This window comes from Enhydra lutris, unplaced genomic scaffold (assembly GCF_002288905.1).
Source record: "Enhydra lutris kenyoni isolate GAN:26980312 unplaced genomic scaffold, ASM228890v2 scaffoldscaffold45, whole genome shotgun sequence".
Classification (NCBI taxonomy): domain Eukaryota; kingdom Metazoa; phylum Chordata; class Mammalia; order Carnivora; family Mustelidae; genus Enhydra; species Enhydra lutris.
In genome coordinates, this window is record NW_019154129.1 from 4,260,398 (window position 1) to 4,275,575 (window position 15,178).

Sequence of the window (15,178 nt, forward strand, 5' to 3'; positions counted from 1 at the left end):
AAATCTAGGATTTTCAACTCAGATTGCTTTTCAAGTGTCTTTATGTTGTTTTTTCCACCCTAAATGGAAACTGTAGATGATGTATGTATGACAGCTGTGGTTTATGCCAGAAAGACGATGATCGCGCAGATCACTCTCAGGTTGATGTTTAAATGCTTTGTTAACATCTAGGTAGGACAGTCTTTTTCCTCTTTCCCATCAACACAACCAAGTGATATCAGCAATATGTCTGGAAAAGCAAAAAATGAGAGGCTGGTATTTTTTATGTTTCTGTTCTTGGTCTTATCATCTCCTCATCTCCCAGTGCTGAGGTTGGATTTTAGCTGAACTTCAGAAAAATAATTTAGACTTTTGCCTGCCAAGCATCCAATTCGATCAAAATTGGGATAATGTTAAAATAAGTTGAGGGGTGGTTGGAAGTTATCTTTTAAATTACTGATGATAAATTCTTTCTTACTTCAAAAATCCCAACTTGAGAACAGATGTCCTAAAAACATCACTTACGGTTCATTCATATACACGATTAGGTTTTTAAATGTTGAGTTACCTTTTTTTTAAAAAAGCAAATATGATTCCTTTGGATAGTTAACTGTATTTGCCTTGGTTTTAATGGTATTAATAAAGCCAGTTACAGTTAGAGAAGGCAAGTTGAAACAGACAGCATTGTTCCTTCAAAAAATGTCCTTTATAGGTCAAGTAGGCACAGAAGGAGACACTTGTCCAGTTAACTTACTGATACATTTGCCTCTTAGAGATTCATTTATCCCTGATAGCAGGTAGCTGTTCGGACCCTATCACTGCCGTTCTGGAAAGGCTCTTAGTCCAACGGACTGCTGAGAACATAACCGAAAGTAGTGAAAGGCAAAGACCTCTCACCTCCCACCCCAGATAGAAAGACTGTCCCATAATCACAGATTCTCTGGAGTAGAAGAGACCCTACTTCGGGCTATAGATCTCAACTTGATCTTGCAATTTTTTTACAATGTCCTTACTGTGGTGTCAGCCTGTGCCTAGTCCCTATCATAGCAGCCCAACTCTTACCTATCGAGCACTTTTGACAATCTGTGATTCATTTGTTTTGCCTGCTTGTCATCTGTCTGTGCCATCAGAATGTCAGCTTCATGCAGGCAGGCATCCATCTGGCTCATTTATTGGGTCTCTGGTGTCTAGCTCACCAGCCAAGGAACCACCACCGCAAATGAGGGCAACCTTAGTGCTTCCAGAAGGTTTTTGGACATGTCTGACCTTTAGGATCCTACTTCTTATGTTGAGCCACGATATAATACTTTACTTTGTAATACCGATGTGATTTTAATATTGACTCTATCATTAGGCCAGAAGAACAAATATAATAGTCCTTCTACTTGAGAACTGTCTCTCAATCTTTTGAGAAATTTTCAGATTCTTTCTGTATCATCTCAGGGTTGAACACACTCTAGTCTCACAGGGTCAAGCTTCTGGTCTTGAGCAATAAATCAGAGAAGCAAAACAACAAAAGAAAATGTAGCTGGGGAACTTATAGTGGGGAAACCAGCTTTCAAATATGGTCTTAGAGAGAAAAATATCCTGGCCTGAGCCACATGTCTCACCAGAGATGGAACAGAACTGTCCCTGCCATCACTTCACAGGTGATGAAGCCAGACCAGAGAGAAAACCTGGGGGCTGAGTGGAGGGTGTTTATGTTAACAGTCAGATTGAGAGGGATTGTTGTGGGTAAGTAGCAACAAACATAAGACGTTAGGTGTGGGCACTGTACAGGTATATAACAGGGTCTAGTAGCTGAAAATTTGGGGTTTGACTCGTGGCCACTGACTTAATGGACATATGTTCCACACTGATGAAGAAATCCTCTGGACCAAAAATGTTTTCCAGAACAGATGGTAGAGATATCTATGACACCAGCTGGCGGGGGAAGAGTCCACAAATTGGTTATTTGGAGATTCAAATGCCCCTTCCCCACGTATCTAACATAAGATTTTAGCTTTGGGTCTTCATGTTGCTATCCAATTTGGAGGATGCCAGTCTGTTGGGTGAAGAGTTATTAAAGTGAAAAAAAAAAAAAACAAAAACAGCAGTGGTGGAATTCTCATTTCTTTTCTTGAGAAAATGCAGCAAAACAAGCAGAAATAAAAATTTTACCTTCTAAAATGTGCATCCTGACAAGTTCAGAACGATCTGGTCGGCTCCGAATCTTATGCTTCAAAAAGTTTTCAGTCTTTAAAAAAAAGGGAGAGAGAGGGAGAGAGAGAGAAAGTCTTACCATAAATTGTTTATGACTTATTGTGGTTGTACATTTTTCTCTCAAGGTACTCCATTTAAATAAATTGTACACTCTTTGGTCATGATTTTGGGAAGTAAAGAGTAGAAATTAGTACTTTGAAAAGCTATTATCCAATACATAATTTAAATTGCAGCCTTCAAAACTGTACAGGGATTTGAAGTGCACGCTGGCATAAAGTAAGCACTCTACAGACTTTTATTTTAAAACCTGGAGAAGGCAAAAGCTTATAATTTGAACAGACATCAGATTTTGATCATTTAAATAGCTAAACATCTACACTTCAGGACACAGAAAAATCCACCTAAATTACAAATTTCTTTAAAATCCTAATGTATGTTTGTTGGTAAATTCATATCCTTGATGATATTTTCTTATTCAGAACAGTTCTCAACTTGAACAATAAGGCTTTCAAATGGGTTTTCTGTTTTATAAGATGCTAAGAGATTATCATTGAGTTCTGGGAAAATTCCTATGGAATTTTTGGAACATGCTTATTTTTGTATTGCATGACAGAAGTTTTGCCTAAAGGAAAAAGAACGAATGTGCACAAGGGTCGTTTTAGAGAAAAATAATAAACATGAAATCAATGTGCAAATAGGACAGAGACCTCTCAAAGAGTAAAACAGGGCTGAACCTAGCTACATTTTTTTATTCAGCAAATCCTCCTGCCCTTCAAAGGTACAGCTACCACAGACCCGGTCAAGAAACTACCTAAAGATGGGGAGTCAGGACAAGACCGGGCTGTTGGTCTGCCGGGGTTGCAAATGGCAAAACTACTCCATCATAATTCTAAAAACTGTTGGTATGCCCTGAAAGCAACAAAGCGAGGTGTGCTTTGTCCTTTATGTACAAAACTAGTTACAAGTCTTAAAAGAACAAAATTTGAACGTCATGCATTTTCTACAAACTCCCAAGATAAAACTACCTGAGAATATATTACTCTGCACGCCACGGGTCCTGAAAATACACTGCATTTTCTCTATTGACAATACTTATAAGTTAAGACTGCTACTTGCCCACAGGTACTTTAAAATAAAAGAGAGAAGCCGAGAAGGAGAACGTTTGAAACTGGAATTTCTTACTCTGGCTCGTTCCAAGCTTTTTATCTGCTCATGGAATGCAGCTGGGCTCTTCAAAGCTGTGAGAAGAACAGGAATCATTTCGGGAGCAGAGACAGAGGCGTTAATATTTCAGTCAAACGTTAGGGTACATTATGTTGATGTTCCCTCCTCATCTTATTAGTTTGTATCTACGGTTCCGTTTATTACTAGTTCCTTTAGGAGATGTGCGAAATTGGAAACTTAAATGTTTCAGAATGAAAACTGTGTCTTCACAAATAAAACAAGTGAACAGTAAAATAGAGTTGTATAAACCATGACAATGCAAATGCCAGGTCAGATGGTTCCAACCAACAGTTGGGCCAAATCACCATCACCAAGGGAACTGTGTGGTGATTCCTTGACAGGTCTTTGCTCTTAGTGATCCTATAAGATGCTGGAAGAAGCTCGAATGTCCTTAGGATATGCAGCCTACGGGTGATCTAATCTTGAACCCGAGGGCACTCTGCACTTCCCTCTAGCAGAGCTGAGCCACCTGTACTGTGACTGCATGCGCTCCCAGCCGATGCACTGTGGTCCATCACAGGTACACGCTGTTGGCCATGACAGTGACTTTGCAAGGCAGGTATGAGCCCCAGGACAGATAAAAGGCTCAAAGCGGTTCAAGGACTGCTTGAAGTCATACAACTAGATTGTGGTCAAAGTAGAACTTAAATCTAGAATTGTGAATGAGAAAGTTTCGTGCTTTTTCTATTGTATAACAATACAGCTTACTCTAAAGACATAGTGTTTCTTTAACATGTTAACTATTAGTACTTTAAATATTCCAGAATCCCAGAATGAGGATAAGCAGTGTTTCGCTAAAACATCACTTACTATAGGATTTCTATCAATTATCTTTGCAAAATCTTTTGTGTGTACGTCTACTTATAACTCTAGGCAGTCAGAGAATGTGGATGGGATTTGGGCTACGCTTACTTGGGCTGTCACCTCCAAAACCTGGCCCGTCGGCTCTTGGCAGAATTATTTTCAGCTCTGGCACTTGACACTGCAAAGATTCCCAGCGGCCCAGCCCAAACAGGTCTGACTAGGGACCAGCTAGAGTCTTAAATATTCTAATTCGATACTATCTGACTGGTTCATCATCAGGAATGTAGTGGTAGAGAAGTCTGGCAGATTACCAAGCCAGCTTTTGTGTCTATCATAATATGAGATTTAAAATATTTAGATAATTAATAGTAATCCAGAAAAAATTTTTTTACTGGGAAATATATATACTGCAGAGAAAAATTGTTCTAGGAACCAAAAAAAAAAGGGGGGGGTAATATCAATGAGTCAGACAACAGGGAAGTATAAGTATGGTTTGTAACTTCTCTTTAGTCTTTTAAAGCCAAGTAAGTTACTTTTTAGAGAAATCAATTTTTAGATAAACACTCATATAAATAATCCTAACACCAAAGCAACCAGTCTTCCCCTCTAGAATATAAAATCACCTCCCAACTTAGTAAAGGTAAGAAGACAATGGGCAAATACTCTTAAAATTAATCAACTTTTAAAAATGAAGGAAGGAGGCATCAAGATATTTGGAAGTTAGGTGTATGTGGGCAAGAAAGGGTGTATTAATTATAAGTAGAATGCTTATCAGTCCTATAACTGAGATGCCCTTCATTCCAGACGATACACTATATTGTATCAAAGGTAATTATTTTGAATTAAAGTAGAACAAGGTTTTTGAATTAATTTTATCATCCGACTCTTGCAAGTCTAAGTAACAGCAGACCTATTATGGAGAGATGACTTCAATTATTTCAAAACTAAAACAAATGTTCATGCATGAAGTAAGACCTGATCTTAACCCGGTTTCCCAGTTTTCTTTATGTAATACAGAATTCAGGTCCATCTTTTAAGCTGCATCTGGCTTTCAGAATGTATTTGAGATGACTCTCTTAGGCTGGCACTGCCGATGCCTGGTTTTCCTTCTCGGTGTGTGCGGTAATTGTATTTGGACCCAATGGACACAGCCCAAAGCAGAGTGTGCTCCAGGTTCTCCTTGGGCACGTGCATTGTGCTACGTCACCCTGGAGGTGATAGCGGCGCTGAAATCTTACGTGGCATGATGCCCTGGTCCACCAGTTGCTCCCTTGTCCTCCTCTGCTGCAGCCTCAGCTGGAGCACTGTGAAAAGGAAAGAATCACCATTGGAGTTTATGAGCAAGGATGGGATCCAACTCGCCAAGCCCCAGGGGGGATACAACTAAGCTTTATTAAACACCTTCTATTCCTAACTGAGTAAGGATACCACCTGGCACCGTCGGACTGATAGAAAATTGATGTGTAGTTTCTACCTGTTTGCAATCACAACGTACTCAGCCAATAAACCAAATAAACCAATAAACCAAAGTGGTTGGTCTATATATTAAGACTTCCTAATAAAATAGTCTAATTGGTAGAAACAGAAATGTGGGATTCCTTTACATTAATTTTTTTTTAAGTAAGTTAATAACAAAAATTTATTTTAACATTGACTTATTTGGAGAGACTTGTGCCATCTGGAATGAGTTTTAAACAGCTCTAATGAAGACCAAATTTGTAATAAAAATTAGACCTGTGAGATATTACTAATGAGCCAAAGGAAAATTTCTACATTAAGAACTTAAAGTTTATGGGGCACCTGGGTGGCTCAGTGGGTTAAGCCGCTGCCTTCGGCTCAGGTCATGATCTCAGGGTCCTGGGATCGAGTCCTGCATCGGGTTCTCTGCTCGGCAGAGATCCTGCTTCCCTCTCTCTCTCTCTGCCTGCCTCTCCATCTACTTGTGATCTCTCTCTGTCAAATAAATAAATAAAATCTTAAAAAAAAAAAAAAAGAACTTAAAGTTTAATAATCTTTGCACAAACATAACACCATGTCTCATTCTACAAGTTCCCAAAAAGCTGAAATCAATTGATATCATTTTAATGAAGAAAGAATAAATGAATCATTAGAACTTGTAGGGAATTGGGGCGCCTGGGTGGCTCAGCGGGTTGGGCCGCTGCCTTCAGCTCGAGTCGTGATCTCGGGGTCCTGGGATCGAGCCCCGCGTCGGGCTCTCTGCTCGGTGGGGAGCCTGCTTCTTCCTCTCTCTCTGCCTACTTGTGATCTCTGTCTGTCAAATAAATAGAATCTTTAAAAAAAAAAAAAAAAAGAACTTGTAGGGAATGAAGAATACATCACAAAATTTAAAAATCCATTTTGCCAAATCTAATAAAAATAATTTTCCCCCTTGATTTCTCAAGCAGCTTCCTTTCCTAGCATCTATTTTTTTTTCTTTAAATCTGGAAAACGAGCCAATTTCACACAAGAAGAATACATGAAGTAACTCTGAAAATTACTTTCCTTGGTTTACCTTACATTCAATTTTAAGTTTCTATTTTGATTTTTATGGTTTCATCTCGATGAAAACCAAGGTGAGCTTCATTAAGGGTCTGAGTAAGGGTTGTCATGATGCTTAAAAAAAAAAAAAAAAAAAATTACCTTAACGTATTTCTTGAAGAAAGAGAGAGAATGTTCTAGCGAGGGGGTGACGGCTGCAACAAGAGGCTAGCTCAGACCAGTCTTGTACCCAGGCTCAAATGCAATGAACACAATGGCTCCTACTTCCAATAAACCCCAACAGCTAAAGATGCGGGGCCCACAGCCCTCATATCCTTGCTTTTGGCTCGCCCTTGTGCCGACTCCAGAGCACAAGCCTAGACAGACTTCCAAAACAGTCCAGACTGTAAAATGGCTTTTAAGCACATTTCCTTATTCATTGTTAGATATGAATGTCATCCTTTATTAAATACTGAAAAAAAAAATTGTTTTGCTGCTTCTGGGGGCCATAGGATCACAAAGGGTCAGTGACGTCCCATTTAGAATCGAAGCAACTGACCCAAGATTCTATTACGTGAAGCAAAAGAAAAATTTAATGGGTCAAAAAAATATATGTACATGCTTCTCAGACTAAAATGGTGTGTGCTACTTTGAATCAATTATGCTCTAACACAAAGATCTTTTCTCTGGTAACTTATAGTTTACTGAGGATAGTATGTTCCCGTCGCAGTACTTTACCAGGAACAAAAAGAAGCCCAAAGAGATGACCCGAGCATAGCATAGCACCCAGATGCCTGCACACTCTAACGTTCTTCTTCTGCGAATGCTAAAACTAATGCTTGTCTTATTTTGAGACGGTCACACTCAAGAATCCCAGCAAGAGGGGGTGCCTGGGTGGCTCAGTGGGTTAAAGCCTCTGCCTTTGGCTCAGGTCATGATAAATGGTCCTGGGATCGAGCCCCGCTTCCCCCCTCCCCTCATCCTCTTCGCCTACTTGAGATCTGTCAAATAAATAAATAAAATCTTAAAAAAAAAAAAAAAAAAGAATCCCAACAAGAGGAATACTGAGAGGAGAAAAGGGTGAGAACAATGTCCAGTTCAAAGGCTGACACTTCTGGAACCCGGCGGTCCATGTCTGCTGACGCATCTCTAGCAGGAGTAGCCTTCCTTTCTCACAAGGGAGTCCTCAAAGAAAGGTGTAAAACAGAAAGGGTAACGCAAACATCACCAGCCCCCTTCTTTGGTTTAAAACAAGCAAACGAAGCACCATACTTGAGACAAATGTATCAAACACAATACATATTTTTAGGGTGAATGGCATCTCGGAAGGACGGATAGGTTGGTGACAACTTCATGTGCAAACCAACAGTGATGACAACAGCCCATCGGCCTGGAAGTGTCTCCTGACCGCACACCGGGCAGCCGCACTCATGCACGGTGATGGCAGCGCCGGCAGCTAGAGCACCTTGGACTAGAAACCACGTTCTCATGCTGACATGCAAGGGCATGTGCTACCGCGAGGGTAACACTCAAAGTGAAGGCATGTCACCAATGTTCAAGTCAAACCAACACCAAACGCGGACCACTTGTGTCTTCCATCCGGTTTCCTATGTGGCAAAACAAGCTTCCTATGTCACATTGCTGGAAGGTAGGAGAATACGCTGCCCAAATCAATTCTCTTCCCATTGCCTACTGAATTTTCCCAAGATGCACAATCATCACATTGCAGCTGGGGCGGCAGGCAGCCCCCCGCAGGCACGTTCTCGGGCTAGGGCCCACCCACTCGGGGTCTGCTACTGGCTGCAAGGTGCACATCTGCGACGCGTGGCCGAGAGCAGCAGGAGCAGCAGCTAAGAATGGAAGGTGTGCTTTAAAGCAAAGCCGTCAGCATGACCAGGAATGGATGAGGAGGCAGAGGTACAAGTAGCTAGCCAGGCTGTTAAGACTGATGACTCAGGCTGATTAGTGTTCACTGCAGCACGAGGTGGGCACGCGGGACACGTGATACTGAGTGTCGGGCACCAGGCCCTGCAGAGAGACTCGGGTACACTGCCACTTTGGGTCAGTGTTAAAAACACAATTACCGTATTGGCCCATAGAAAAGAAAACCTGATCGATCACAACCTGATCGAAGTTCCCCTGAGAATAACTACTGGTTATAAAAAGTACCTACAGGGGCAGACTCACAGTTCTGGGAAAGATCAACCTGCCTTTTAGGACTTGCCACTCATCAAACCAGCACACGAGTTTACGTTTAAGAAGTGACAAGCAACATCTGCACCCCGAAGGCAGAATGTCCAGGCTAGGAAAGACAAGGCTGCGTGACTGTCCTCCAACCACTGGAGCTGGGAGAAAGCAGCGGTGTTCAACCCGGACAGCGAAGGGGTGTGGGGCCCTCAAGATGGACGACTTGACTCTGTTAATGATCAGGGAGCCATCTGCGGTTGTGGGATCAAGACGCTTTCTCGGGGTTATCGGGGGCCTTTATGAACTGAGCCCGGAGACCATCTTCCTGGCCCCCGGCAGGCGACAGACTCATGTCCCCATGGAGACAGGGAAGGCCCACAATGCTGACCACCGCCGGGCCTGCTGCACAGTTGTCATTCTTAAGACAAAGGAGGAAACTGTCATGCCGGCTGGTCTCTGGAAAACCTGACACACTCTGCACGTGTCGATAAGACTGCATTTCTGTGGCCACAAACGCAAGCCCAGACGCTGGTCCAGGCGTGCTTTCCTGTGGTGGCGGCAGGTGGTCGTACAGCTGCCTGAGAAACCAGCGTCCCGGGCAATGGCCTCGTGTCTGAAAACCGAACCTGACAGCATTCTTCCTGGCGCTGATGTGAGCTGATCAACTGAGCTACTGGGCAACTCCATCCCAGTACCTCATCCACGGCCTCCACCCTATTAGGAAACTGACTAAAATCGAGGGTTCTCCATGGCCACTTTGCAAATACTACATTCAGGATAAGAAAATGTGTAAATCTAGAGAATTCTGAGGGAGAAAAAATAGTTCAAAATAGTGAGTGGCTCATCCTTTCAGGAAACAAAGGACATAGTAATAATAGAGTAAAATTGAATTCGCGTTACAACTGCTCATATGGGAACATTTTCAAAGAATGTCTTTATCTTTTGAAAAAGGTAGAAATGAAATAATCCAACACATGGGCCCATTAAGTCCGTAAGTTTAAACTCAATGAGTTTAATTCCTAGAAGGAAGAATGTCCTTATGTGGTCCACACAAGGTATGACCATGAAGTGGTGAGACTAATCTCTTCATGCACAAACCAGCATCTTTTGAAATTACTGAAGATGTGTGAGACCATGGACATGGACTACTTTATATCCACTTCATTTAGAGAAAGACCCTTTTTTCATCAATTATTGAATTTTTCCATTTCAATATTTCCACAAAGAAGAAGAAACACAATTTTTAAAAAAATTTTATTTTTTTCAGTGTTCCAAAATTCAGTTTATTTTGAAAATTCTACTTCACATTATTCTTTGCCACAACAGATAAAAACAATACTGATCAACAGAAGTGTTTGCAACTTGTTCTCTTTCCAGAAAAGAAATGCAAAAATCTGATTTTTAACCACCATTCCAAAGAATGAAAGGTAGATTATCTAATGTTAAAGAGGAAATGTCCCTCTAATTCAGCATCACAAATAGTTTACATATTAAAGAGTACTTTCTTTTAGTTCCTTTCCTCCACTTCTTAAATGGACCAAACTGCCTTTAGAACAAAACTTCAGGATTAGTTTCCTACAGAAAAAAAACCTTAAAATGCAATAAGGTCTTTCACATAATACTTATACCCCACTTCAAGATTCTCAGCTGCTTTTTGAACCATGGTGATATGTCCTTTCTCTTTTGTTTCTATATGTATGATACTTGAAATGTTTCTCTAATATGACATAATTAAAGTGATTTTTCACTCTAAAGGGAAAAAAAAAAACACGTTATGCAGCATTTTAATAACAGACGATAGTTTAGAACAAGTTGAACAAGCCAAAGCAAAGCACAGTTTTGGGCACGAGCTTTGCAAAGGGACATCTGAGGACTGTATACTACAAAAACAAGGCAGAAATGACCCTTTCTGGGAAGCGGTGTGGCAGTCAGCCATGGTCTTGGAAATTCTTTATAAATAGCTGGTTTCAGTTATGGGTTATGAAGGAGGGTAGGCTAAGAAGGGGAGGGGAGATGAGCAGCTGTCTGAAAATTAAGAGGACTCGATGTATGTTATTTAATTGCAGGACATCGGGCAGAAAAGACTACAGAATCATGACGGCTAAAAAAAAAGGCCACGATTTGAGCAGTCAAGTGAAGGCTGGGGAAACCAGGGGCGACAGCAATGATGGAAAATCAAAGAACACTCTGGAATTGATTCTGTCTTGACTCTGAAGGCAGTACTAGGTAAAAAAAACGGGCCCCGGTTTCTGTTTTTAAATTTAATTTTTTTTCAAATAGATGTTTGAGTAAAGAGAATAAAGTGATTGGATTTGGCAAAAATTGATTATGTATTGTTTAAACTGCATTAAATCAGGGGCCTGATCCTATAAATACAAGACAATGTTACCATCATATTATCTTTTGAACAGGTACGGGAGGGAGTAACGGGCCCCCCCCACGTAGTATCACAGGACAATGAAGTCTGAGGGCCCCATCCAGTCCGGGTCACAGGGGTTTATTAGAGCAGCGGTTCAGCAGGGAAATTGACACCTACACCTGCTTAGTCCAGGGAAGGCCAAAAATTTGAAGTCTTGAAAAAATCTATATTCAGATAGCAAAAGACTGATACACTTTTCCTTTTCCTTAAAAACGGATGTTTAAAGAGGTGGTGGTGGTGATTAACACCGTTACTGCGACCACTATTGGTTCAGGTAACTTGGTAAAAGTAGCCACTGCTTTTTTTTCAAATATAAAAACGTAAGGTTGTTTTTGAAGACTTTATTATTACTTCTTAAACCAGTTTTAGGTTTATAGCAAAACTGAGAGGGAAGTACAGATTTTCTGCCTACACCCCAGCCCCCATACACGCAGCCCTCCTCCACCATCAGCAGGACTAAAAAAATTTTAATTCCATAAAGATTCACATGCTTATAGCTCTTTGCTGTGGATGGGTTTCTGTAGTCAGAGGGTAACAGCCACTTGCTGACAGGTTTCCTTCTGGGCCTGGGTCTCAGAAATACACCACCACACCACCAATACCTCTATTAAAAATCCACGTTTTATGAGAATTTTTCTCTATTTATTTGTTGAGATAAAAGTGACACACACACACATAAAAAAGGCATTCAGAAGAAAAGTAAAAGTCAGTCCATCCCGTTCCACAACTCTCAGCCTTCTCCGCAAAGGTAACCACTGTGAAACTTTTATGGCCCCAGAGGGTATTTTGTGAATATTACAGCTTATAAAATATGCAAAGGAGATACACGGGGTAGGATCATACTATTCATGGAGGTTGGTGATTTGTTTGAAAAAAAGCCCCACAATATCTAGCTCATTCTTCTTACTGGCTGTATGAATGTACATGTATACATATGGATGTATCACCATATGTATGGAAGTTTTCAGAGTTTTTGCTATTATCAACAATGCTGCACTGATTGTCCTCATTTAATTTTGGGTATCCTTCCCATGATGATGATGATTATATACATAAAATGTATGATAATGGAACATGCATTTAAATTTCTGATAGGGGCACTTTGCAATCCAAATGGTTTGAGCAATCTATATTCCCACTTATGAGGTAAGGGAGTGCCCTTCTGTCCATCCTGCCCCCACAATGTACATCATCATGTTTTAAGGTAACTTGATTTAAATTCAAAAACAAAGATCCCTTCTACTCACCCAAGAATAATGGCAAATATTGTGCCAAAATAATGGTGAAATTTGATATAATTAATCAGCAGCGAGGGACCAAAAGATATCAAAAGCATGAGTGAGCATGATGGGGCAGGTTTTTGACTGAATGGGGAGATATTTATGGTGGTTGTCAGAAGCCCCGCTCAAGCTGTCCCTTGCAAACCTTCTATTTATTTATAAACTTGGTAGAATTTTTCTGATGTTCCTGGGTAGAAACCTTAAGCACAAGACATCTCATTTTTCCCCCTTCAACACAGCTGAGAGATGTAACAGACAGATTTAAGATATATTTAGACTAAAATCAACAGTACGTGGTAAGAGACTGGATGTTGTGTTTCCAGAAAGAAGAGACAAGGAAGATGACGCCTGGGTTTCTGGCTGAAGCACCTGAGTAGACCATTTACCAAGACGAAGAGCTCAAGATGGCCATTCGGGAGCTCAGTCCTGGCCATGTGTGAACCGGAGGCAGAGAGGTCAAAGTGACAGTTGGCTCTGTGGTCCAGATTTCAGAAGGGAAGTCTTGGCAGGAGACTGAAATTTGAAAGTTGTCACTTCAGTGGCATTTGAAGCCATGAGTGTTCGCCGAGGTAGAAAATATAGAAAAGATAAGGCAAAAGCAGCCCGAGACTCAGCTCCCAGGAAAGTTAACAAGGACAAGCCCACGTGTGGGTCAGGTAGGGGATGCAGATCCAGCAGAGGAGGGCGGAGGAAGTGGTCTATGAAGAGGAGGAGCCTGGAGAGCGTGTGTAGCGTTTTTCCAGCAGGGGGTCATGACCCACCGCGGTCTCAGCGCAGGAGGCGCTACTGCTTGGAGTGACGGATGGAAGGCAGCCCGGAGGGGGTTACGGAATAAAGCAGGGGCACGCGTGTGAATGAAGTGACTGGAAGCAATGTTTTCAAGATGTTGCTCTGAAGGGTAGGAGAGAAGGCGAAAAGCGTCAGCCGCGTGGAATTTCGAGCTGGAACACACCCGAGCCAGTTTATAACTGACCGAGATCAAGACACAGGAACGGGGAGGGGGAGGACGGGAATGAATGACTTGAAGGAGCACGTACAGGAGAGGACCAGACCACCTTAGGTCACCTGAAGGGATTCCGGGGAACACAAAGACCGCTTTTATGAAGAGATACTTCCTCTAGGACAACAGGAGGATAAAGAGGATTGGGTAAGGCTGGGGATCTAGATTTGGTCTGGGATGTCCAGGGATTTCCCAACGACTGCTGTTATTTTCTCAAAGGAGGAGGAAAGAGAGCAACTTGCTGAAAGTGAGAGGAATGAAGGAAAAGTTAGTTCGAGGCCAGTGAAGAAGGAGGTTCGACTGTGAAGAGCAAGTTGGAAAGAGAAACGCAGTTGTTTGTTACTGAAATGCTCCCAGTAATAATGGCAACAGCTTGGGGGACAGAAGTCAGTCAGGAAACTGGCAAGTCACTCACTGGCTCTGAACTTTATCATTTTGATCAGAGAAAAGACCACAAGATATAAAATTAGAACATTTGGCAGTTCTTCCTAAAGCTCATTATACAAAGTCTTAGAGAAGAAGAGTCGCAGTCTGGAAATTCCACTTCTAGGTGAACTGGAAAGAACGGAAAACGGGGGCTCATCCTCACACACTCACACACACGCGTGCGCACGCAGAGCGGGGAAGAGTCCAAGTGTCTGCAATGAATGAACGGTAAACGCTGTGGCCTGTCCGCACGATGGAATGTTATTCAGCCATAAAAAGGAATGTGGCTTTGACACCTGCCATGACACGGATGAGCCTGGAGAACATTAACCTCCGTGGAGGACACAGACACAAAGGCCACACAGTAGATGCTTCCATGTATGTGAAATATCCAGAATTGGGAAATGCAGAGACAGAGCTCAGACGGGTGTCAAGCAGGAACTGGGGACGGACGGGGGGGCATGGGAGGCACTGCTTACACAGGGTTTTTTTGGGGGTGATGAAAATGTTCTGGAACTAGAGGTGTGTTTGAGCAACACAGTGAATATACTGAACGCTTCTGAATTGTTTAGTTTAAAATGGCTAAGTTGAGGTTACACCAATTTTACCTCAAAATAAAAAAAAAAGGCAGAAAAACAGACTTTAAGAAATTAGTAACTTGGGTGCCTGGGTGGCTCAGTTGGTTAAGCGAATGTCTTCGGCTCGGGTCATGATCCTAGAGTCCTGGGATTGAGTGCCGCATCGGGCTCCCTGCTCAGTGGGTAGCCTGTTTCGCCCTGCTCCTCCTGTCCTCTCTATCTCCGTCTCGCTCCCTCCAATAAATAAATTTAAAAAAGAAAAGAAAAGAAACTAGTAACTCAATAATCAAATTTCCCATTTCTCGCTCATCTCTCGCTAGCCCTCCACCACCATAATTTCATGGACCACTAATGATGACATCATCTTTCTGTGGTGTGATAACTATAGCAACAGCCACGTTTTATATTCCCTGTCACGGTAAATTCTAGGTTTTGCTGGAGTTGTTTTGGCCTCTATTTCCCCTTCTAGATGATAGCTCTATATTCTAGCACCTTCTACAACACTCATAATATAGAACCTTTAATAAACATGTTTTAATTTTGTGTAAGTAAGTATACTTACAGTATATAACAGAGTTTTTTTTTTTTTTTTTTTTTTTTT

At 41.7% G+C, this 15,178-nt stretch overlaps 1 protein-coding gene across 4 annotated transcripts in view; it reads right to left on the bottom strand.

The window, feature by feature from the left end:
• LOC111156098 (MKL1/myocardin like 2) overlaps window positions 1-15,178 on the bottom strand; it is a 119,751-nt gene that overhangs the window by 51,054 nt on the left and 53,519 nt on the right. For all 4 annotated transcript variants that reach the window (XM_022516706.1, XM_022516707.1, XM_022516704.1 and 1 more), the window contains exons 2-4: window positions 5,448-5,513; window positions 3,364-3,419; window positions 2,140-2,215 (exon numbers count right to left, since the gene is read on the bottom strand). In XM_022516706.1, the coding sequence (XP_022372414.1) occupies window positions 2,140-2,215; window positions 3,364-3,419; window positions 5,448-5,513 (198 nt within the window). The remainder of the gene's footprint in view (window positions 1-2,139; window positions 2,216-3,363; window positions 3,420-5,447; window positions 5,514-15,178) is intronic.